General features: G+C 45.3%; 1 protein-coding gene across 1 annotated transcript in view; it reads left to right on the top strand.

Moving 5' to 3' along the window:
- Nucleotides 1-18869: 18869 nt before the first annotated feature.
- Nucleotides 18870-25437, top strand: part of AQP1 (aquaporin 1 (Colton blood group)) — a 54831-nt gene continuing 48263 nt past the window's right edge. The window contains exon 1 of the mRNA XM_073629498.1: nucleotides 18870-19397. Within this exon, the coding sequence (XP_073485599.1) occupies nucleotides 19002-19397 (396 nt within the window). The 5' untranslated portion in view covers nucleotides 18870-19001. The remainder of the gene's footprint in view (nucleotides 19398-25437) is intronic.

Genomic DNA, 25437 nt, shown 5'->3' with positions numbered 1-25437 from the left:
TGATCCGTCGGAGTTCTGTATGGGACGCTCTGGACGCTGATAACTGAGCCTGAGCCTTCTGCCTGCTGGGTCCTTCCTTCCAAGTGAGTGATCTGTGACCGGCCTCTTTCCCCCTCTCCCAAATTCTTCTCCCCCCTCCCTCTGCAGATAAGGACGTTTCTTTCAGCAGCCAGTGCAGTACCGGCTCCTATGTACTATGATGTGAGTCCACACTGGTCTGCTGCAGGGATGGTGATCTCACGGTCTTCCTGCATGTCCCATAGACTTCTATTAGTTTGCACATTTTTGCTGCATTTTCTGAAAGTGCACAAAAACGGCTGCATCTTTGGTGCGCTATAAAAAAAAAAACTGCAGCATAAAACGCACAACCTAAAAGAAGCCTATGGGACTGTGGCTAAGGAAAACTGTACATAAGCACTGCGGCCAAACCGCAGCACACCAGTGTGCGCCCAAAGGCTTGTACACACTTGCAGCAGCCACTGCCTCTCCGCTGAAAAGTGATCAATGCTCAGGTCACTTTTGCTGATGCTCAGCGGCTCCAACCAAACCTGTCAGTTTTTTTTTTTTTTTGTTCAACTCGCTGGATTGAGCAAAAAAAAAAAAAAAAAAACTAGTGGTGTGTACAAAGCTTTACTATGTTGATAAAGGAAATCAAGCAATTTTCCTGAGTAGTGTTCTCTGTGTGTGGACAATTTGGAGCGATGTCTCTCTCTGTCAGTGGTGGCTGGTGCTCAAAATGTTTTTTTGGAGGGGTGCAAACTAAAAAACCCCTATCAATTGCAGCCTCACTCTGCCATTAAATGCAGCCACTGTGCCCATCAAATGCATCCAATGTTACCCCCCTATCAGCATTTAACCAGCACCCCACCTCGCCCGCTGTCTGACTGGCACTTACCCCATCTTGGTGGCGGGTGAGGCAGCGAGTGACGGCGGGGAGCTGTGGGACAGGCAGCAGCTCCTCTGTTCTCTATGCTTCCTCCATGCTTTTCCTCCTGCTAGACATCCAATAGGAGCGCCTGTCCTTTCAGCCAATCAGGTGACGGGTATCAGACCCGCTCTTCCTGATTGGCGAAGAGGCGGTTCAGTGTTAGAAAAGCAAATATTCATTTGCTTTTCTAACACACCCGGGTGGGCTCTGAGTGCAATGCTCTGCGCTCCGAGTCCACCCTATTTTGAAGCCTATTAGAGCCTCTGGTCAAGCTGCCTAAGGTGACGTTGGGAGCAGTGAATGAATTAGAACATATGTGTGTCATGGGAGCTTGAGCCGGCAGCAGAGGAGGAGATCACATCCTTAAATCTCAGCCAGGGTTCATGCTGGGACTTGTAGTCCTTTACTTTTGGGGATGTGACACCCCAAAAGTGAAGGACTAAAGGTCCCAGCATAAACCCCTCAGAGCTCAGGATGTGTCACACACCCCTGCCCCCCCCCCCACTAGTGAAGGACTACAGGTCCCACTGTCCCAGGTTAAACCCCTCAGAGCTGAGGATGTGTCACCCCCCCCAATTAGTGGAGGACTACAGGGCACAGCATGAACCCATGGGATCTAAGGGGACACATCCTTAGATCTCAGGGGTTAATGCTGGGACTTGTAGTTCGTCACTAGTTGCAGAGGGGGAGGGTCAGGTCCTCAGCTCTGAGGGATTCATACAGGGACTTGCTTGCAGTTTAGTTCCTGGAGGCCATGGTAGTACAAGTCCCCCACAGGCCCTGGAGGGCCACATTGTCCTCCCTGCCCCCCCCCCCCCCCCCCCCCACACACACACACACACACACCTTTGTGATCATGAAAAACCTTAGAGACCGTTTTTCCGATCCATCACTTTGCCACCACCGGTTCCATGGGCCACTTGACTGGACTTGCCCCCTAAGGCCTAAGGCTGCCATCCCTCCCCTGCTTCAGCTTGTTGCCTTTCAACACTGACCTATGGTGACAACGACACCTACAGGCGACAGTGTGAAACTGCACGCAACACAGCCAATGCTGGAACAGAGGCTAATTTAACCATAGATTAATTCTGAACTATGTACAGAACAGATAACCCACTAAATTTACATATAAGCGCTTGATCAAAAAATCTGTCAGCGCTACATTTACATTGTAGCAAAGTGTAATTTCTTCAGAGTTGTCACATGAAAAGGTTGAATAAAATATTTACAAAAAGGTGAGGGGTGTACTCACTTTTGTGAGATACTGTACATAAGTATCACAGCCTTTGCTCAATACTTTGGGGAAGCACCTTTGGCACCAATTACAGCCTCAAGTCTTTTTGAGTATGATGCTACAAGCTTGGCACACCTATTTTTGGGCAGTTTCTCCCATTCTTCTTTGCAGGACCTCTCAGGCTCCATCAGGTTGGATGGGGAGCGTCGGTGCACAGCCATTTTCAGATCTCTCCAGAGATGTTCATTCGGGTTCAAGTCTAGGCTCTGGCTGGGCCACTCAAGGACATTCACAGAGTTGTCCCGTAGCCACTCTTTTGTTATCTTGCCTGTGTGCTTAGGGTCGTTGCCCTGTTGGAAGATGAACCATCTCCCCAGTCTGAGGTCCAGAGCGGTTTGTGCATGTTTTCATCAAGGATGTCTCTGTACATTGCTATATTCCTCTTTTCCTCGATCCTGACTAGTCTCCCAGTTCCTGCCGCTGAAAAACATCCCTACAGCATGATGCTGTCACCACCATGCTTCACTGTAGGGAGGGTATTGGCCAGGTGATGAGCGGTGCCTGGTTTCCTCCAGACATGACACTTGTCATTCAGGCCAAAGAGTTCTATCTTTGTTTCATCAGATCAGAGAATATTATCTCTCATGGTCTGAGAGTCCTTCAGATGCCCTTTGGCAAACTCCAGGTGGGCTGTCATGTGGCTTTCACTGAGGAGTGGCTACCATACAGGCCTGACTGGTGGAGTGCTGCAGAGATGGTTGCTCTTCTGGAAGGTTCTCCTCTCTCCACAGAGAAACGCTGGAGCTCTTTTAGAGTGACCATTGGGTTCTCGGTCACCTCCCTGACTAAGGCCCTTCTTCAAAGAAGAAGAGATGGTGGGGTGCAGGGGAAGTGTATACTGTATTGCAGCCCTCAAATTTTCCACTCGCCTATTCACATTTTGTGGGTGGAAAATGAGGGCTTGCAAGCTCGGGATGCCTGGGAGTGGGGGGCGAGCACCGCCGTCGGGCAGGGTTGATCGGGAGTCGTTCTCCCAGTGATCGCCCCAGTGGGAGAGAGCATGGAGGAAGAGGAGAGCTACGGGTCACTGAGCGGTATAGCACGCTGTTACAGCTTACATTGAATTTCCCTCTGTTTGCCGTCACACACAGCCCCACCTCCTCCTAACCCCGCGCCTGTGATAGACAGAATGCGGGTCCAATGCTGGGATGCGATCCGTCTATCACAGGCACCGAGTTAGGAGGAGGTGGGGCTGTGTGTGACGGCGAGCAGAGCGGAGGCAATTTCAATGTAAGGTGTAACAGCTTGCTATTTGTGCTCTGTAATCCCATGGCTCTCCTCTTCCTCCAGTCACGATCCGGCCACCCTCTCTGTTCCTCCGCCCTGGCAGGCTGCAATGTTGGGTACAGTGAGTCTGCAGTGGGGGCACAGTGAGGCTGCAATGGGGGCACAGTGAGGCTGCAATGTTGGGCACAGTGAGGCTGCAATGTTAAGCACAGTGAGGCTGCAATGTTGGGCACAGTGAGGTTGCAATGGGGGCACGGTGAGGCTGCAATGTTGGGCACAGTGAGACTGCAATGTTGAGCACAGTGAGGCTGCAATGTTGGGCACAGTGAGTCTGCAGTGGGGGCACAGTGAGGCTGCAATGGGGGCACTGTGAGGCTGCAATGTTGGGCACAGTGAGGCTGCAATGTTGAGCACAGTGAGGCTGCAATGTTGGGCACAGTGAGGTTGCAATGGGGGCACAGTGAGGCTGCAATGTTGGCACAGTGAGGCTGCAATAGGGGCATGATGAGGCTGCAATTTGGGCATGGTGAGGCTGCAATGTTGGGCACAGTGAGACTGCAATGTTGGGAACAGTGAGACTGCAATTTTGGGCACAGTTAGGTTGCAATGTTGGGCACAGTGAGGCTGCAATGTTGGGCACAGTGAGGCTTCAATGTTGGGCACAGTGAGGCTGCAATGTTGGGCATAGTGAGGCTGCAATGTTGGGCACAGGGAGGCTGCAATGGGGGCACGGTGAAGCTGCAATGTTGGGCACGGTGAGGCTGCAATGTTGTGTACGGTGAGGCTGCATTGTTGGGCACAGTGAGGCTGCAGTGGGGGCACAGTGAGGCTGCAATGTTGGGCATGGTGAGGCTCCAATGGGGGCATGGTGAGGTTGCAATGTTGGGCACGGTGAGTCTGCAATGGGGTCGTGGTGAGGCTGCAATGGTGGGCACGGTGAGGCTGCAATGTTGGCACAGTGAGGCTGCAATGGGGGCACGGTGAGGCTGCAATGGGGGCACGGTGAGGCTGCAATGTTGGGCACGGTGAGGCTGCAATGTTGGGCACGGTGAGGCTGCAATGTTGGGCACAGTGAGGCTGCAATGGGGGCACAGTGAGGCTGCAATGTTGGGCACGGTGAGGCTGCAATGGGGCACGGTGAGGTTGCAATGTTGGGCACGTTGAGGTTGTAATGGGGGCATGGTGAGGCTGCAATGGTGGGCACAATGAGGCTGCAATGATGGGCACGGTGATGCTGCAATGATGGGCACGGTGATGCTGCAATGATGGGCACAGGTCACGATGTATTGATGGGCACAGATGAGCCTGCATTGATGGGCACTGGTGAGGCTGTGCTGAGGGGAACTGATAAAGTTGTTATTAATATTTATTTTTGTCACTTAATTCTGCAAAAAACATTTAAGTGTCATTTCATGAGATAATTTATGAGGGCGTGATTAGGGGCAGAATTAGGGGTGGGGCAAGGTAGGGGTTGGGCCGGGCAACTGGTGGTGAGTAACCCTTGAGGCCTGGCTAGTAGCTCAGGACTTGAAATTTTGAGCCCTGCTGTATTGTATACTGTATTTTACACTGCACAAAGAGAAAGACAGTGGGATGCAGGGGGTACATATACTCTATGGCATCATTTAAATTTGAGTTAAAAAATAGGTGTGAAATGAGAAACCTTCATTGGTAGATGCCCAATACATATATCGCTTTTCCCAAAAAAATGACCCTCACCCAGACACACTATCACACCTTGAAAGGTTAGTTAATAATTGCTGCTCTCCTGAATGGCATAAAAGTCGATATGTTGGGGGGCACAACCTTCACACAATCCCTCTGAATGATGCTATTCATACTTCATGGAATGTAAGATCAATAATCTCAAACAAAAGGGACAGGTACGTAGTCACTTTAGATATCACGTGGTATTTTCATATAAGCTTTTGACGATTATTACCTAAAACAAAATATATTTATGTATATACAGTATCTCACAAAAGTCAGTACACCCCTCACATTTTTTGTAAATATTTTACTCTATCTTTTCATGTGACAACACTGAAGAAATGACACTTTGCTACAATGTAAAGTAGTGAGTGTACAGCTTGTATAACAGTGTAAATTTGCTGCCCCCTCTAAATAACTCAACACACAGCCATTAATGTCTAAACTGCTGGCAACAAAAGTGAGTACACCCCTAAGTGAAAATGTCCAAATTGGGCCCAATTAGCCATTTTCCCTCCCCGGTATCACGTGACTCATTAGTGTTACAAGGTCTCAGGTGTGAATGGGGAGCAGGTGTGTTAAATTTGGTGTTATCACTCTCACTCTCTCATACTGGTCGATGGAAGTTCAACATGACACCTCATGGCAAAGAACTATCTGAGGATCTGAAAAAAAGAATTGGTGCTCTACATAAAGATGGCCTAGGCTATAAGAAGATTGCCAAGACCCTGAAACTGAGCTTCAGCACGGTGCCCAAGACCATACAGAGGTTTAACAGCACAGGTTCCACTCGGAAAAGACCTCGCCATGGTCGACCAAAGAAGTTGAGGTCACGTGCTCAGCGTCATATCCAGAGGTTGTCTTTGGGAAATAGACGTATGAGTGCTGCCAGCATTGCTGCAGAGGTTGAAGGGGTGGGGGGGTCAGCCTGTCAGTGCTCAGACCATACGCCGCACACTGCATCAAATTGGTCTGCATGGCTGTCGCCCCAGAAGGAAGCCTCTTCTAAAGATGATGCACAAGAAAGCCGCAAACAGTTAGCTAAAGACAAGCAGACTAAGGACATGGATTACTGGAACCATGTCCTGTAATCTGATGAGACCAAAATAAACATATATGGTTCAGATGGTGTCAAGCGTGTGTGGCGGCAACCAGGTGAGGAGTACAAAGACAAGTGTGTCTTGTCTACAGTCAAGCATGGTGGTGGGAGTGTCAGGGTCTGGGGCTGCATGAGTGCTGCCGGCACTGGGGAGCTACAGATCATTGAGGGAACCATGAATGCCAACATGTACTGTGACATACTGAAGCAGAGCATGATCCCCTCCCTTCAGAGACTGGGCCGCAGGGCAGTATTCCAAATGATAACCACCCCAAACACATCTCCAAGACGACCACTACCTTGCTAAAGAAGCTGAGGGTAAAGGTGATGGACTGGCCAAGCATGTCTCCAGACCTAAACCCTATTGATCATCTGTGGGACATCCTCAAATGGAAGGTGGAGGAGCGCAAGGTCTCTAACATCCACCAGCTCTGTGATGTCATCATGGAGGAGTGGAAGAGGACTCCAGTGACAACCTGTGAAGCTCCGGTGAACTCCATGCCCAAGAGGGTTAAGGCAGTGCTGGAAAATAATGGTGGCCACGCAAAATATTGACACTTTGGGCCCAATTTGGACATTTTCACTTAGGGGTGTACTGACTTTTGTTGCCAGCGGTTTAGACATTAATGGCTGTGTGTTGAGTTATTTTGAGGGGACAGCAAATTTACACTGTTATACAAGCTGTACACTCACTACTTTACATTGTAGCAAAGTGTCATTTCTTCAGTGTTGTCACAGGAGAAGATAGAATAAAATATTTACAAAAATGTGAGGGGTGTACTCACTTTTGTGAGATACTGTGTGTATATATATATTTATTTATATATAAATATAATATTATTATTATTATACAGGATTATGCAGAACTACAATTTCCATCATGCCTAGTCATGTCTGTGAATGTCAGAGTTTTACAATGTCTCATGGGACTTGTAGTTCTGCAACAGCTGGCGGGCCGTAGTTTGAAGATCCCTGATCTAAAGGGAGACAATACAGCTGAAATACATTAAATACAAGAGGATTAACAGGGCCATGCTCTTAAGAGCTTACTATCTAAAAAATAAATATATATATATATATATATATATATACAGTATACAGTATATATATATATATATATATATATATATATATATATATATATATATATATATATATATATATATATATTAGAAGAAATGTTTAACACTTATTTTAGGTTTTTATTTTTGTTTGCCATCTATGTTCCATTTCAGGTGATTTCCTTTCATTTCCTGTCTTGAAGACAAAACGGGAAGGGAAATCCCAACTTAAACAGTTGTCCCCGGGAACAAAGTGTCCCCTTTGGATGCTTTTGCTTTTTATCCAGTTGTGGTGGAAGCTTAAATATTTGAAGTTCTCATCGCTTTGTGCTCCCTGGCTCCTCCTTCCTCCCATTGTTTAAGGATGGAGAGCGGGGAAGAGGCCGGTAAATATGTCAAATGCATATAGGTTGGAGCTTTGAGGTGCACACCCTAATGCAATAGGCTGCGCACACCCATGCAGGACAGCTATGACAGAGATGATAATTTTTCCACAGAAACAGCAAAAAAAATAAAAAAATAAAATTGTGACTTTAAACTCAAACCACTCTAGCTATCCCTAGGCTCACTTATATGCGGGTGTGCATGTAATTCGTACGCATTCCCGCACCCACATGCAGCAGCACACCAAACGGGGTGCTGCACGGGAAACACGCGGAGGGTGCCATTAACTGATAAAACGCTGTGCGATTTCTGTGCGCTCGCATTTTTTAAAAATTGCAGGGACCTTACAACTGCAGAAAATGGGCTACTGTGCCTGTGCGCCCACAGCATGCAAAACTGAATATATGTGAACCAAACCTAACTGAATTTTGCATTCCCTGGTTATCCCCCCCCCCATCAACATTTTCATTATATGTTTTTTTAGACATATAGATGTCATCACTGGGTTTCTGCACTTCTCTATGCAATGCAGGCAGATCATGGCTGGTGGGAGGAGCCGTCGGGGTGCAATGCATAACTTCCTGAAAACACCACAGCACGCTGCCTCAGTACTCCTCTCAGGAGCCCTCAGACCTGATGCAAGGAGGAGTTATGCAAATATCCCAATGATGGGTAGATGCAGGGCCGGGGCAAGGAGTGGGCAGGAGGGACGGCTGCCCTGGGCACTGTGGTTTCTTGTGAGATGGAGGGGCACTGCAGGGGGATTGAGGGGGGAGGGTATTTGTACTGGGAGGGGGCAATTTGGGGAGGGGCAGCAGGGGGTAAGAATTGCTAGGTGTGGTGATTTAGGGGGATTTGTGTTGGGAGGGGGGATGGGGGGAAGAGGATTTGTGCTAGTAGGGGGGATTTGGGGGGTTTGTGCTAGAAGAGGTGATATGGTGAAGGGGGGGGCTTGTGCTAAAAGGGGATATTTGGGGGGGGGTGGATTTGTGCCAGGAGGAGGGATTTGGGGGTGGGGGGGTTGTGCTAGAAGAGGTGATATGGTGAAGGTGGGGGGGCGCTTGTGCTAGGAGGGGATATGTGGGGGGGTGGATTTGTGCTAGGAGGAGGGATTGGGGGGGTGCTAGAAGAGGTGATATGGTGAAGGGGGGGGCTTGTGCTAAAAGGGGATATTGGGGGGGGTGGATTTGTGCCAGGAGGAGGGATTTGGGGGTGGGGGGGTTGTGATAGAAGAGGTGATATGGTGAAGGTGGGGGGGCGCTTGTGCTAGGAGGGGATATTTGGGGGGGTGGATTTGTGCTAGGAGGAGGGATGGGGGGGGTGCTAGAAGAGGTGATATGGTGAAGGTGGGGGGGCGCTTGTGCTAGGAGGGGATATTTGGGGGGGGTGGATTTGTGCTAGGAGGAGGGATTGGGGGGGTGCTAGAAGAGGTGATATGGTGAAGGTGGGGGGGGGGCGCTTGTGCTAGGAGGGGATATTTGGGGGGGGTGGATTTGTGCTAGGAGGATGGATTGGGGGGGGTGCTAGAAGAGGTGATATGGTGAAGGTGGGGGGGGGGCTTGTGCTAGTAGGATATATTTGGGGGGGTGGATTTGTGCTAGGAGGAGGGATTGGGGGGGGGTGCTAGAAGAGGTGATATGGTGAAGGTGGGGGGGGGGGGCTTGTGCTAGTAGGGGATATTTAGGGGGAAGGATTTGTGCTAGAAGGGGGGATTTGGGGGATTTGTTCTAGAAGAGGTGATATGGTGAAGGGGGGGCTTATGCTGGGAGGGGGGATTTGGGGGGGTGGACTTGTGATAGGAGGGGGGAATTGGATTGGAGGGGAGAGGATGTGTACTTGGAGAGCAGATTTAAGGGGTAGAAGATTTGCGCTAGGAGGGGTGACTCTTTTTTGGAGGGCCACTTGTGTTTGGTGGATGGGGGGGGGGGCAAAGATTAGTGCTGGGAGGGGGGGGTTTCAGCAGGAGGGTGGATTTGTACTGGGGCTTGTACATCTTGGGGGGGGGGTGCAGTTTGGGATGTTCGCCCTGGGCTCTGGATGGCCTTGTCCCGGCACTGGGTAGATGTCAGTCTGAAGAAGTTGGCATTGCTAGGCAGACCTTATTTGCATGTAGACTACTTTAAATAACGCCCACATGTAATGCTGAGCCTCCGCGATCGAAAGAACTGAAATCCAACGAATGAAAGGAGCAGGCTAGAGACAGGCAGGATGGGGGAAGAAAGCGCTAGATGATGCTGGATGTCCAGGCAAGGCTCTGTCTGACCCGCTGCAGCTACTAATGCACATTGTGAGAAGCTCGCAGTGTGCGGTGAAATCAGAGGAAGCCATTTCAGTCCAGGAGAGGAGCCGGTACAACCGTACAAGACTGAAGGGAAGGCCGCAGGTCAGATATATTATCCAGCACTACACTATTTATATAAAGGACAATAAGGCCAGACTCTGCTGTAGGGTTTCCTACTGTCAGATGTTTTATAAAGCCTCTATTTTTACGTCTCATGACTCAATTCCTCCTCCACATTGTAAAAAAAAAAAAAAGTGTCAGTGGGTGTAACTCAATTACTACAAAAAAAAAAAGAATAATAAAAAAAAAAGGATAAAGAAAATAAAAAGAGAGACTGAATATATATATTTTTTAGATACAAGAATTGGTAAATAATGAAGAATAAGGCAGAGCAGATAGAAGGGAGGTCTTGGGCTGCGGTGAGCTTGGGGGGGGGGGGTCAACTGGTTGGCATTCTCTCCTGCAGAGTAAATACGGGTCTTGCCAGGTCTCCATCGAGGGACACGAGTCTGTGGGAAGGACGCAGACACCTGGAATGGCTGCCGCTGGATGGAACAGACTGCGGTGAGTTCATCAGAAAGGACGATTCCATCATTGTCAGCATCCCCGAAATAGAACCATCACATCACAGCCCCAGAGAAGGCAAGACCATGGAAAAAAAGACTCTCCGCAGCGTCACCTTCTGCCAAAAAAAAAAAAAAAAGAAGAAAAAAGCATTTTTCTATTCATATATATTTTTTTATTTTAAAATTGAAATGATGTTCTAATTTTTATTTGCGTACTAAAGGGCTGCCATCCACACCATGAGGTACAGTCAGGTCCATAAATATTGGGACATCGACACAATTCTAATCTTTTTGGCTCTATACACCACCACAATGGATTTGAAATGAAATGAAACGCACAAGATGTGCTTTAACTGCAGACTTTCAGCTTTAATTTGAGGGTATTTACATCCAAATAAGGTGAACGGTGTAGGAATTACATCAGTTTGTATATGTGCCTCCCACTTTTTAAGGGACCAAAAGTAATGGGACAATTGGCTGCTCAGCTGTTCCATGGCCAGGTGTGTGTTATCCCCTCATTATCCCATTTACAAGGAGCAGATAAAAGGTCCACAGTTCATTTCAAGTGTGCTATTTGCATTTGGAATCTGTTGCTGTCAACTCTCAATATGAGATCCAAAGAGCTGTCACTATCAGTGAAGCAAGCCATCATTAGGCTGAAAAAACAAAACAAACCCATCAGAGAGATAGCAAAAACATTAGGTGTGGCCAAATCAACTGTTTGGAATATCCTTAAAAAGAAAGAACGCACCGGTGAGCTCAGCAACACCAAAAGACCCGGAAGACCACGGAAAACAACTGTGGTGGAGGACCGAAGAATTCTTTCCCTGGTGAAGAAAACACCCTTCACAACAGTTGGACAGATCAAGAACACTCTCCAGGAGGTAGGTGTATGTGTGTCAAAGTCAACAATCAAGAGAAGACTTCACCAGAGTGAATACAGAGGGTTCACCACAAGATGCAAACCATTGGTGAGCCTCAAAAACAGGAAGGCCAGATTAGAGTTTGCCAGACAACATCTAAAAAAGCCTTCACAGTTCTGGAACAACATCCTATGGACAGATGAGACCAAGATCAACTTGTACCAGAGTGATGGCAAGAGAAGAGTATGGAGAAGGAAAGGAACTGCTCATGATCCAAAGCATACCACCTCATCAGTGAAGCATGGTGGTGGTAGTGTCATGGCGTGGGCATGTATGGCTGCCAATGGAACTGGTTCTCTTGTATTTATTGATGATGTGACTGCTGACAAAAGCAGCAGGATGAATTCTGAAGTGTTTCGGGAAATATTATCTGCTCATATTCAGCAAAATGCTTCAGAACTCATTGGACGGCGCTTCACAGTGTAGATGGACAATGACCCGAAGCATACTGCGAAAGCAACCAAAGAGTTTTTTAAGGGAAAGAAGTGGAATGTTATGGAATGGCCAAGTCAATCACCTGACCTGAATCCGATTGAGCATGCATTTCACTTGCTGAAGACAAAACTGAAGGGAAAATGCCCCAAGAACAAGCAGGAACTGAAGACAGTTGCAGTAGAGGCCTGGCAGAGCATCACCAGGGATGAAACCCAGCGTCTGGTGATGTCTATGCTTTCCAGACTTCAGGATGTAATTGACTGCCAAGGATTTGCAACCAAGTATTAAAAAGTGAAAGTTTGATGGATGATTGTTAATCTGTCCCATTACTTTTGGTCCCTTAAAAAGTGGGAGGCACATATACAAACTGTTGTAATTCCTACACCGTTCACCTGATTTGGATGTAAATATCCTCAAATTAAAGCTGAAAGTCTGCAGTTAAAGCACATCTTGTTCGTTTCAAATCCATTGTGGTGGTGTAAAGAGCCAAAAAGATTAGAATTGTGTAGATGTCCCAATATTTATGGACCTGACTGTACGTCCGAGCACGTGCGCTTCACGTTGTGTTGATAATTTCGGTGGACACAGCAGGTGACAGATCGTGCCATAGTGTGGCCCGAGCAGCTTGCATTAGGTGCGTTTTGGGACTTCGTATGACGTCCACCCAGAACAAGGGTGGTCCCACACTGTCATCATTGTAATTTAGGGCAGACAGGAACTGGTTGAAGATTAACCTCAAGCAAGCTCTGTATTCAATAATAAATCAATTTACTATTGTAGTCCTCTGTACAGCAGAGCTTAGACTGGGGGGGGGGTGAGAAGCAGCACCAGGAGCCACTGATGGGCACTGATAGCAAGCACTGATGGGACTGATGGGCACTAATAGCACAGATGGGTACTGATAGGCAGCACTGATGGGCAAGGATAAGCGGCACTGATTGGCAGCACTGATAGGTGGCACTGATTGCCAGTTCTGATTGGAAGCACCGATGGGCACCTATTGGCAGCACTGATAGGTGGCACTGATGGCCACTGATAGGTGGTACTAATAGGTGGCAGCAATGGGCACTGATAGGCAGCACTAATAGGCACTGATTGGCAGCATTGATGGGTACTGATAGGCAGCACTGATGGGCACTGATTGGCAGCACAGATTTGAAGCACTGATGGGCACTGATTGGCAGTACTGATGAGCACTGATTGGCAGCACTGATACGCGGCAGTGATGGGCACTGATAGGTGGCACTAATAGACACTGATAGGCAGCACGGATGGGCACTGATTGGCAGTACTGATAGGTGATACTGATGGGCATTGGTAGATGGCACTGATGAGCACTTATCACAGCAGGGATGGAGTGTGAGAGGAAGAAGCAGCACACTTCAGAGCCCTGTAAAACCGAATGGGAGGCTATAGAACCGTTCAGGTCATTTTTACATGAAAGCCCATCGCCGGCTGCAAATTTTGATAACGGGATCAGCCATGATCCTTATAACCGCTTCCACCTGAGGATGTACAGGTACGTCCTAAATGCTTGTACCCAGGATGAGAAAATCGGAGGAAAATAACAGAGCGATCGTTTGGTAATCTAACCATCAGTACACAGCTTCCGACCGTCAATACAAAAGATTCTGAGCGAAAACATTTTCTTGTTAGATAACAGATCGAATGATTATCGTGTGATTAATATGGTGTTCGTATAAAAGAATTTGAGAGTACAAGATCGCGTACGAGCGGGATGTTTATATCTCTAGGTGTGGATAGAAGAGGGGTCGAATGTAATGACATCACTTCCTATTATACGGTGGAACGTTGCTACCTACTCGGGAAGTTGTATTCTGCCGTATGATAATTTTTGTACCATTAGCAGTCCCCCCGTGGATTCGACACGAGACTAGCATTCAAAAAACAATCTATCATCGGATTTTCTCATGGTGTGTACTAGACATCGGGTCTGTAAAGTATATCTAAAGCCCAAACTTTTTAACTGTGTTCAGAGAAGGGAAGGGTTAAAACATGTCCGTTTTTTTCCTGTCTGTGTCCTGTGGGGAAGATTTTCCTTCATTTCCTGTCCCATAGACACAACAGGAAGTCTCCCCAATGAAAGGGGAAATCCTCCTATGGTCTGTTGTCACCAGAATTAGTGTCCCCATTGAAAGATTAATTAGCGAAACAAAGAGTACCTCCCGACATTTCCTTCTTGTCTTGGAGATTCAGTTAGTGAGATCCCTGTGCGGAGTCCCTGGATTTACACACCTGTTGTGCCCATTGTGAGGGGTTCCCACCATCCCTGTGCTGAGTTCCTGGGTCTGTACACCTGCTGTGCCCATTATGAGGGGTTAATTTTGTTTATTGAAAAATCTTACAAACAACAACTTATATACAATAAAACCATAATAAATAAACAAAACATATTTACAAAATAATTGAATATGATTATACAAAACAAGAACATAATAAATGGTGCAAACCAAATTGCGCACAACACAAGCTCTACGGGAGAGCCAGACTGAGGAACATCACCGTCACCATGCATGTAGCCTTTTATCAAAAATATATTTGATCTTGAAAATCTAGGGGAGTGAATCAAGAATACAAAGAAAAGCCGCACACCCCGAGATCAACAGGCAGCAGCTACAGAGTCCTGATATTCCTCCACGCCCTTATCCAGGCCTCCTGCTGCCACCTGCCTTTCTCAAGACCCTGAATCTTCCCAACCTCACCCAGAATGTCCTGCACCATCACTTCGACAGGGAGGATTTTACTCCGTAAGGATACCTGACACTGTGCACTACACGTGAAATAACGGACTACTAGACGAACGAAAAAAAGTGTTTCCAAATCATAATCCCGACGAGTCTGGAATGCCCCATACACCCACTCTGCATAACTCATATGGGGGAGGAAGGGTATACTCAGAGCCCTCCCAACCCTCTTGTACACCTCTATATTAAAAGGGCATTGAAGTAGAAAGTGATCCATGGACTCCACCACTCCTCCACACTCCACTTTCGGGCAGCCCCGATCACTCATGGAAAGAAACTTCAAGTTGCCCTTCACATATAGTTTTCCATGAAAGGCAAGCCAAGCCTGATCCCTAAACTTCATTGGGATTCTCTCCAAATTAAGCAATCGCAAACCCACCCCCAAAACCAGGCTTGGGCAATCCCTCAAGGCCAGTGGCTCACAAAAAGCAGAGCTCATGATCCGCTTCTCAAGAAGTTTCCTTGGAAGAGATCTGACTTCTCCTGCTGTTACTTGCCACTGCCGAAGCATTTTCAAACACGGGGCAACATAAGCTGGGAGCTGTTCATGCCTGACCCTCAGGCTTTTTACTGGCCCACCATCCTCCCAGTCTCGCAGAAAGGGCCTAAACCAGGACTGGAAAGTACCAACCCACCCAGGCGGTCTCTCTGCCAACATGTTACCAAGATTGTACTTCACAAACATCAGAGAGAAAAAGACTACAGGGTTGACCATCCCTAGACCACCCTCCCGCCTAGGAAGGTAAGTCACATTCCTTTTGACAAGGTTTATTCTGTTCCGCCATAACAGGTGGAGAAAAAACTATAGATCCTGGTATAGAGAGAAACTGGCAAAATGCAAACAAAACTGACATACAGAAAAATCGGAATCAGGTATGTCTTGATCAGATCAACCTTTTCCCTCAAGGAAAGCTGCCAACCTTTCCAGCTTGCCCACCATCCCTGTGCTGAGTTCCCAGGTCTGTAGATCTGCCGTGGCCATTATGAGGGGTTCCCACCATCCCTGTGCTGAGTTCCCAGGTCTGTACACCTGCTGTGCCCATTATCAGGGGTTCCCACCATCCCTGTGCTGAATTCCCAGGTCTGTACACCTGCTGTGCCCATTATGAGGGGTTCCCACCATCCCTGTGCTGAGTTCCCAGGTCTGTAGATCTGCCGTGGCCATTATGAGGGGTTCCCACCATCCCTGTGCTGAGTTCCCAGGTCTGTAAATCTGCTGTGCCCATTATGAGGAGGTTTCACCATCCCTGTGCTGAGTTCCCGGGTCTGTACACCCGCTGTGCCCATTATGAGGAGTTCCCACCATCCCTGTGCTGGGTTCCCAGATCTGTAGGTCTGTAGATCTGCCGTGGCCATTATGAGGGGTTTCCACCATCCCTGGTCTGGACAACAGCTGTGCCCATTATGAAGAGTACCCACCATCCCTGTGCTGAGTTCCCGGGTCTGGACACCTGCTGTGCCCATTATGAGAGGTTTCCACCATCCCTGTGTTGAATTCCAGCTACTCCTGATCACCCTATAAGTGCTAACTTGGCAGCTCAGCTTCCCGTGCTCCCCCCTCCTAGCAGCAATGCAGAATCAAAGCTTCCCCTGCCCTCACCCCCCTCCTAGGTTTGACTTAGCAACACAGCTTCCCCTGCTCCCCCATCCCAGCAGTAACTGATAGGTGACACTGATGGGCACTAATAGGCAGCGCTGAAGGGCACTGATAGGCAGTAATGATTGGCAGCACTGATTGCCAGCATTGATGGGTGGCACTGGTGAGTGGCACTAATCGACACTGATAGGCAGCACTGATGGACACAGATTGGCAGCATGGATGGGTGGCATTGATGGGCACTGATAGGTGGCACTGATGGGCAATGATAGGCTGCACTGATGGGCACTAATAGGCGGCACTGATTGGCTGCACTGATAGGTGGCACTGGTGGACACCGATAGGTGGCACTGGTGGGCACGATAGGTGGCACTGATGGGCACTGATTGGCGGCACTGATCCTGCACTATTTTTGTCGATTTCATGTGCGAATTGCATTGGCAATTGTGCATGAAATTACACAGATGTCAGTAAGCCGCACATGAAATCACACTGACCGGTGGCTTTGAAATAGCACTGAAGTAGCACGAATTAAAGGCTGCATTCGGTGTGAACAGGTGCTAAACATATGTATCCCCATAAATGACTCTGCAAGCAACAACCTTCGGCGCCGTGATTGAAGATGGATGGACATCGCGGGACACTTTTTTGATTTTTTAAAAAAGCATGTCAAAAACTGTCTTCTGTCGTTTTTGACACTTTTTTGGTGAATGGGTAGGGGTACAATGTACCCCTACCCATTCACATATGGGGGGTGGGATCTGGGGGCCCCTTTATTAAAGATTCCGATAAGCCCCCCCGGCCACAGACCCCCACAACCACCGGGCAAGGGTTGTGTGGATGAGGCCCTTGTCCCCATCAACACAGGGACAAGGTGCTTTGGGGGGTACCCCAAAGCACCCTCCCCATGTTGAGGGCATGTGGCCTGGTACGGTTCAGGAGGGGGGGGGCGGGCACTCATCCCCCCCCATCCTGACCTGCCAGGTTGCATGCTCAGATAAGGGTCTGGTATGGATTTGGGGGTGGAACCCGAACGCCATTTTTTTTAACATTTTGGCGCTGGGTTCCCCTTATCCACTTCAATACACTGTGTTATATATACTACACTGCCTGCACTGACTGAATATAGAGTCTACACTGAATATATAGTCTACACTAAATGCAGAGTATATATATATATTAAATACACTGCCTGCACACCACTAACTAACCTTCCTGCCTAATCTAGCTCAATCTATCTTTGTCCACACACTATACACGGCCACTATGTAAGCAGCCCTATATAGTGTGGGGCGTGGACTTAGTCCCCCTGAGCCATGATTGGCCAAAGGCACCCCGCCTTTGGCCAATTATGGCTCTCGCAGCAGAGCGCGCTGTGATTGGCCAAAGCATGTAGATCAGGTGCATGCTTTGGCCAATCATCTGACGTCAAAGCACTGCGATCTCGCGGTGCATTATGGGGCGTTCTGCGGCGCCCCATATGATCGGTTCATTTTAAAACAAACGAACACCCGATGTTCTAATCGAACTTACGCTCGACTCGAACCATGGGCTCATCCCTAATACCAACAAGGGGGCGCTATCACTTCTCCTAATACCAAATGACGGGGGCATTGTTTACTCTCACTGATGACAGGACATTTTCTACTCCCACTGGCCACAGTCCAGCCCCCCTAAAGTATGAAGGCCAGTAATCTGGCCCTTTGTTTAGAAAGTTTGTAGACCCCTGTTACAGTGTGTAAAAAGCAAACATGAAAAAACAAAGCATTATAAATCATCTTGTATTAAAAAAATATATATATTTTTAAAAGTGGAAATTTTTTTAAAGAAACACAAAAAAAACAAAAATACATTTATACTGTAAGAAAGAAAAAGATATATAAAACAACAAAGCAAAAAATGAAAAGGAAATACCCCCCCCCCCCCATACACACACACACACACACACACACCCCGAAATAAACTTAAAAGAGAACAAAAAAAAGCAAAAAATTAAAAGGAAAAAAAACCCCACAGAAATAAAATTAAAAGAAAACAAAAAAACTGACATGTTTGTTAAAGTATTAAAAAAAAAACCCAAATGATAAATAAATACATGTATTTTTAGGGAGAAAAAATGAAATTAAAAAAGCATTATAATACAAAATCACTTATAAAAAAAGGGGAAAAAAAAGAAGCTGAATTGCTTAATAAAGAAATTTGGAAAGAAAGAGTTTAGAAGAACTCAAAAAAATAAAAAAAATAACTAAAGAATAAAAATATTATAAAACACTGCATGATTAAAAAAAAAGAAAAGAAAGCATAAAACTAATAAAAATAATATGAATTGCTTGTTATAGAAATTAAAAAAGAAAAGATGAAAGAAGGAGTTTAGAAAAGTTTTTAGGAGTTTGTTGGGTGTTTCCAGCAGGAGCTGAATGCAATGTGTGTACTGTAGTAGCTTATCGGAGAGAAGAGCAGAGGGAGAGAACTAGTGGAAAGTAGACGTGGGGAGGAATTGGCAGCTTAGGTTAAAGCTTTCAACTGCATCTATGTAAATTTTCCTTCCTCCTCTTGTAGAACACCCCTTTCCTCTGTCAGACCACCCAACCCCTATAAATAAGCCATCACTTCAATTTTTTCCCTCAGAGCTCTGCTCAGTCTTTTTGCCGGGAAGAACTTTTTATTTTAATTTCTCAAAGTTAGAAAAAGTTTTTTTTTTTTTTTTTGCGTCACTTAAAAAAAAAAAAAAATGGCGAGCGAATTAAAGAAGAAAGCTTTCTGGAGGGCGGTCATAGCGGAGTTTTTAGCCATGATCCTCTTCGTTTTTATTAGTATCGGTGCCGCTTTGGGGGTCAATTTCCCCATCGCAGAAAAGACTAACCAGACCGTAGGCCGGACGCAAGACATCGTGAAGGTGTCTTTGGCTTTTGGGATATCGATCGCCACCATGGCTCAGAGCGTAGGCCACATCAGCGGGGCTCACCTGAACCCGGCGGTCACTTTGGGGTGTCTTCTTAGCTGCCAAATCAGCATCTTGAAAGCCGTCATGTACATCATCGCCCAGTGCCTCGGTGCCGTGGTCGCCACCGCCATACTCTACGGTGTCACCTCTGGCCTTGAAAACAACACCCTGGGGCTCAATGGGGTAAGACCATTTATTTTTTTTTGTATCAAAATTGAAACTATTTGCAGAACTCAGCACAGGGATGGTGGGAACCTCTCATAATGGGCACATCAGGTGTACAGACCTGGGAACTCAGCACAGGGATGGTGGGAACCCCTCATAATGGGCACATCAGGTGTACAGACCTGGGAACTCAGCACAGGGATGGTGGGAACCTCTCATAATGGGCACATCAGGAGTACAGACCTGGGAACTCAGCACAGGGATGGTGGGAACCCCTCATAATGGGCACAGCAGGTGTACAGACCTGGGCACTCAGCACAGGGATGGTGGGAACCCCTCATAATGGGCACAGCAGGTGTACAGACCTGGGAACTCAGCACAGGGATGGTGGGAGTCCCTCATAATGGGCACAGTGGGTGTACAGACCCAGGAACTCAGCACAGGCATGGTGGGAGCCCCTCATAATGGGCACAGCAGTTAAGAAGACCTGGGAACTCCCCACAGGGATGGTGGGAACCCCTCATAATGGGCACAGCAGGTGTGTAGACTCATGGGCAGAGTGCAATAATTTACCAAACACTAAAATATCATTTTAGGGGTGTTTGGCTGTTTAAATAAAATTGCATTGGTATGAACTGGTGGTAGGAGTTAGATAAATCAATCATTCTATCTATTGGTATATCTATTGCTTAATTAATATATCTATTAACGTTCTTGCTTTAGGTTCCATTCACATTAGCGCGACTTTGATGTGACTTTTGGTGCGACGTTGATCTGACATCTCTGGACAAAAGTTGCATCAAATGTCACACCGAAATAGCGCAGGCACCTTTTCAAAGTTGCTGTGACTTTTCACACAGGTTTGAACAAATGTTATTGAAAAGAATGGGCTGTGTCTGGTCATGCGACTTTACAGAATTCGGAATACAGAATACTCTATTAATCCCAAAGGCAAATTGGGAAATTGTTATGTTCAAAGTCGCATGACATGCCGCACAAGTGTGAATTGAGCCTCAGCTGACATCATACGTATTTAGAAGCGCATTTGGTATGTAGATTAAATGGAGTAGATAAAAAAAGTAACAATATTACTCTGTTTCTCTCTATTTTGTTTCTGAACAGTGTTTATAAACACTGTTATGTTGTATTTCTTTGTTTATAAACACTGTTATGTTGTATCTCTTTGTTTATAAACACCATTACATTGTATCTTTTTTTAAAATTTGTATCTCTGTTTATAAACACTGTGTAAGAAAGTTTCTTTCTTTCTTTCTTTCTTTCTTTCTTTCTTTTCCAATCTATCCAGCTCCATCAATCTCTATATATTAGTCTTTCTTTCTTTCTTTCTTTCTTTCTTTCTTTCTTTCTTTCTTTCTTTCTTTCTTTCTTTCTTTCTTTCTTTCTTTTCCAATCTATCCAGCTCCATCAATCTCTATATATTAGTCTTTCTTTCTTTCTTTCTTTCTTTCTTTCTTTCTTTCTTTCTTTCTTTCTTTCTTTCTTTCTTTCTTTCTTTCTTTCTTTCTTTCTTTCTTTCTTTCTTCGCTTTAACTATTTATTCTCTTTTGACCAAGCAGCTTACAGTTAGAATGTGCCCTTTCCTATGCACACCCCCTACATCTTCCTTGGGCTGCCCCCCTAGTATAGATTATTGGTAAATCTGATATGTATGGAGTTATGAAGAATGACTTTTGTTCATCTCTTTTCATGTGATCTAACATTCCAATATTCAGACAAATAGCATTGTATGGAACCTACACATCTGTCCTCCTCTATTACAAGAAATGAGCAGTGTCATACAATCTCTATATTTGAGTCAGTAACAGAATTTCAAGTTCATTGGAGAGTTTTCTTTTTTTTCATCGGGTGACCCCCTCCCAAATGTGGTCTAGATAACAGACCCCGCTGGTCAAGGCTATGCAGGGCTTGGGTACATACAACCTGTACATTAGTATTCATGTCAGCTGTTGAGGGACTTTGATGTTCTCTAGGGAAGAAAGTCACTACTGTTTTCCTTCGGAGGAAAACAAAACTTTCAGCTTTCCCATAAAACTTCCCACAGTAATAATTCATCCCAACGCCCGGTGTGACTGTAAACTGGACTTTTACAAGTATTTCTCGGTGACACCGCACACCTTAAGTCAAAAAAGGCACAAAACAACGTTCATTAAAAAAAAAAATAATGTATATCTAACCTCAAAGCAGGCACAGAAAAACCTATGCAGTTTCAGATGCTGAAGAACTAGAAGTCCCAGCATGCCGTGTCTGCTAGCAGCTAGTAGGATTTGCTGGGGACTGTAGTTCTCCAAAGCAGAAGGGATGTAAATTGTTCAGCCTTGCTGTTAAAAAAGCAAAGAGAAAAATCTATTTTTCAGGACGTAATGAAATTCCTTTAGAGGAATTCCACAATTTGGAAAATTTGACCATGGAATAGGCAAAGGAAATACTTTAATACTTATTAAAGGGATGCTGAGTGGATATTAGTTGACGCTTTAGGAGGTGAAGTTACATACCCGCTAAAATCCCATAAAAGCTTAATTTTGTTAAAGTAATTCAACCCCTTTGATCTGTGGATTAAATAGATATAGTAGATATAAAAGTAACAATGTTAGTTTGTATCTCTCTAGTTTGTCTCTGAACAGTGTTTATAAACACCGTCACAACATGTCTCTTTGTTTATAAACACTGTTACTTTGTATCTCTGTTTATAAATACTGGGTAAGAAAGCTTTCTTTCTTTCTTTCTTTCTTTCTTTCTTTCTTTCTTTCTTTCTTTCTCTCTCTCTCTCTCTCTCTCTCTCTCTCTCTCTCTCTCTCTCTCTCTCTCTCTCTCTCTCTCTCTCTCTCTCTCTCTCTCTCTCTCTCTCTCTCTCTCTCTTTCTTTCTTTCTTTCTTTCTTAACTAGAAGTCCCAGTATGCCCTGTCTGTTAGCAGCTAGTAGGATTTGCTGGGGACTGTAGTTCTCCAAAGCAGAAGGGAAGAAAATTGATCAGCCTTGCTGGTAAAAAAAAGAAAAATCTATTTTTCTGGACAACATAATGAAATTCCTTTAGAAACATTCCACAATTTGGAACATTTTACTATGGATTAGACAAAGGAAATACTGTTAATAGTCATTAAAGGGATGCTGAGTGGATATTAGCTGACGCTTGAGGAGGTGAAGTTACATACCCGCTAAAATCGTATAAAAGCTTTATAATGTTAAAGTAATTCCAAGAGTAATTGGTAATATTTTTTAAATTTAAAGCTTTCAATAAAATTACATTTGGTGATCCTGCCATGAATGACCTTGTTCAGGCACTTCCTGTTATAGGGTGACAACCAAATGTCCTCTTGTGTTGTCAATATGGGGGAGATTTACTAAACCTGGAGCACACAGAATCTGGTGCAGCTCTGCTTAGAAACCAATCAGCTTCTAGGTTTTATTCTCAAAGCTAAATGGAACAAGCTGAAGTTAGAAGCTGATTGGATTGGCTGCCATGCACACCTGCACCAGATTCTGTGTGCTCCAGTTTTAGTAAATCTCCTTCCTGTTTCATAGGCTCCCAATGGAGATTACAAGTCTCATTAGACAGCTTTTACTAACATTATACCGGTTAATCCTGCCATGGAGGTAATTGTTAAGGCACTTCCTGTTATAGGGTGACAATGCTCTTTGCCTGCCTATTAAATGTTCTCATGTGTTGTCACCTTGTCTCATGGGCTCTCCATGGACACTATGGGGTTGTTTTACTAAAACTGGAGAGTGCAAAATCCGGTGCAGCTCTGCAAAAAAAAAAACAGCTTTCAGTTCTTTTAGTCAAAATTTAATTGAATAAGCTGAAGTTAGAAGCCGACTGGTTTCAAGGCAGAGCTGCACCAGATTTTGCACTCTCCAGTTTTAGTAAATCACCCCCTACAAGTCACTTTAGACAGGCATGGTCAACTGTGTTTACAGAGATTGCACTCTGCTGCAGGCTATAGGTTTCTCTTCTCTCTCCCGGCTGCAGGAGCAGACTCTTTGTGATCATGAGCTGCCAAATATCCAACATATAGGTCGTCCAAAGAAAGGAAAAGATAGCCACTCCCCATAAAAGTTGATGTACGCTTGTTGAAAGCAGAAGGATGCCGTCAAAAAGTTCACCTGGTGCAATAGCTAACTGACGCGTTTCACTTCACCAAAGGCGCTTAATCATAGGGCTTGCACTCTATGATTAAGCTCCTTTGGTGGAATGAAAGATACTGTATTAGACCATCAGAGAGTTTTCACTCAATGATTAAGTTTCTTTGGTGGAATAAAACGTGCTAGCCCATCATAGAGTTTTCGCTCTATGATTATTATTATTACTCAGGATTTATATAGTGCCAAGAGTTTGCGCAGGGCTTTACAACATGGGGGCAGACAGTACAGTTACAATACAATTCAATACAGGAGGGATCAGAGGGCCCTGCTTGTTAAAGCTTACAATCTAGAAGATTAGGCTCCTTTGGTGGAATGAAATGTATTAGACCGTTATAGAGTTTTCACACTATGATTAAGCTACTTTGGTGGAATAAATCATGCTAGACCATCATAGAGTTTCCACTCTAAGATTATTATTATTATTATTCAGGATTTATATAGCGCCAACAGTTTGCGCAGGGCTTTACAACATTAGGGCAGACAGTACAGTTACAACACAATTCAATACAGGAGGGATCAGAGGGCCCTGCTTGTTAAAGCTTACAATCTAGAAGATTAAGTTTCTTTGGTGGAATCAAACGTATTAGACCATCATAGAGTTTTCACGCTATGGTTAAGCTCCTTTGGTGGAAAGAAACGTATTGGACATTCAGAGTTTTCACTCTATGATTAGGCTACTTTGGTGGAATGAAACATTTTAGACCATCATAGAGTTTTCACTCTTTGGTTAAGCTCCTTTAGTGGAATGAAATGTGCTAGACCATCATAGAGTTTCCACTCTATAATTATTATTATTATTCAGGATTTACGGTATATAGCGCCAACAGTTTGCGCAGTGCTTTACAACATGGGGGCAGACAGTACAGTTACAATACAATTCAATACAGGAGGGATCAGAGGGCTCAGCTCCTTAGAGCTTACAATCTAGAAGATTAAGCTCCTTTGGTAGAATGAAACGTATTATACCTCAACCTTGCACTGGTAAAGAATAAAATATCTTGGATCATGGTCAACGAAAAAGTGGCCAGTATCCTTAAAGACAGACAGGCCAGATTTGACAGGGTGTGGTCCCCCTGGATCAGATACCTCCAAGCCCCATAGTCTCTAGAACTGTATGGTGGGGGACCCAGGCCGAGGGAAAAGGCTTCTTCTTTGGATTCTGGACCTTTATCTTTTTTTCTCTTTCTCTCCTTTCCATTCTCCTCCTTCATCTTAACCTTACTTTATATCACTTCTCTTCTCCCCTCCCTCTCTTCTCTTTTTATGATTGGGGAGGGAGGAGAGAGAAGAAAAAAAAAAGAAAAAGGAGGAAGAAATTCTACTTATGGAAAAACTCCGCTTACGGGGCAAATTTGTCTTCTTTATCCTCCCCCCCCCCCTTTTTTTTTTTTTTCTCTTTCTTTTTTTTTTTCCTTTGTGTTCTGTACAACACTTTTGTGTCATTTAACAGAAAATATGTTTGCTGACTGATTGTTCATGCCATTTTGTATAATTTGCAAAACCTTTAATAAAGAAAATTGAAAAGAAACGTATTATACCATCATAGAGTTTTCACTCTATGGTTAAGCTACTTTGGTTGAATGAAATGTGCTAGACCATCATAGAGTTTTCACTCTATGGTTAAGCTCCTTTGGTGAAATGAAACATATTAGACCATCATAGAGTTTTCACTCTATGGTTAAGCTACTTTGGTTGAATGAAACGTGCTAGACCATCATAGAGTTTTCATTCTATGATTATTATTATTATTCAGGATGTATATATTGCGCAAAACAGTTTGCGCAGCGCTTTACAACATGGGGACAGACGGTACAGTTACAATACGATTCAATACGGGAGGGATCAGAGTGCCCTGCTCGTAAGAGCTTACAATCTAGAAGATTAAGCTCCTTTGGTG

Source organism: Aquarana catesbeiana, linkage group LG05, assembly GCF_042186555.1.
Source record: "Aquarana catesbeiana isolate 2022-GZ linkage group LG05, ASM4218655v1, whole genome shotgun sequence".
In the NCBI taxonomy this organism is placed as follows: Eukaryota; Metazoa; Chordata; class Amphibia; order Anura; family Ranidae; genus Aquarana; species Aquarana catesbeiana.
Note: the sequence above shows the minus strand (reverse complement) of the source record. Positions and strands in the feature narration are given on the sequence as shown.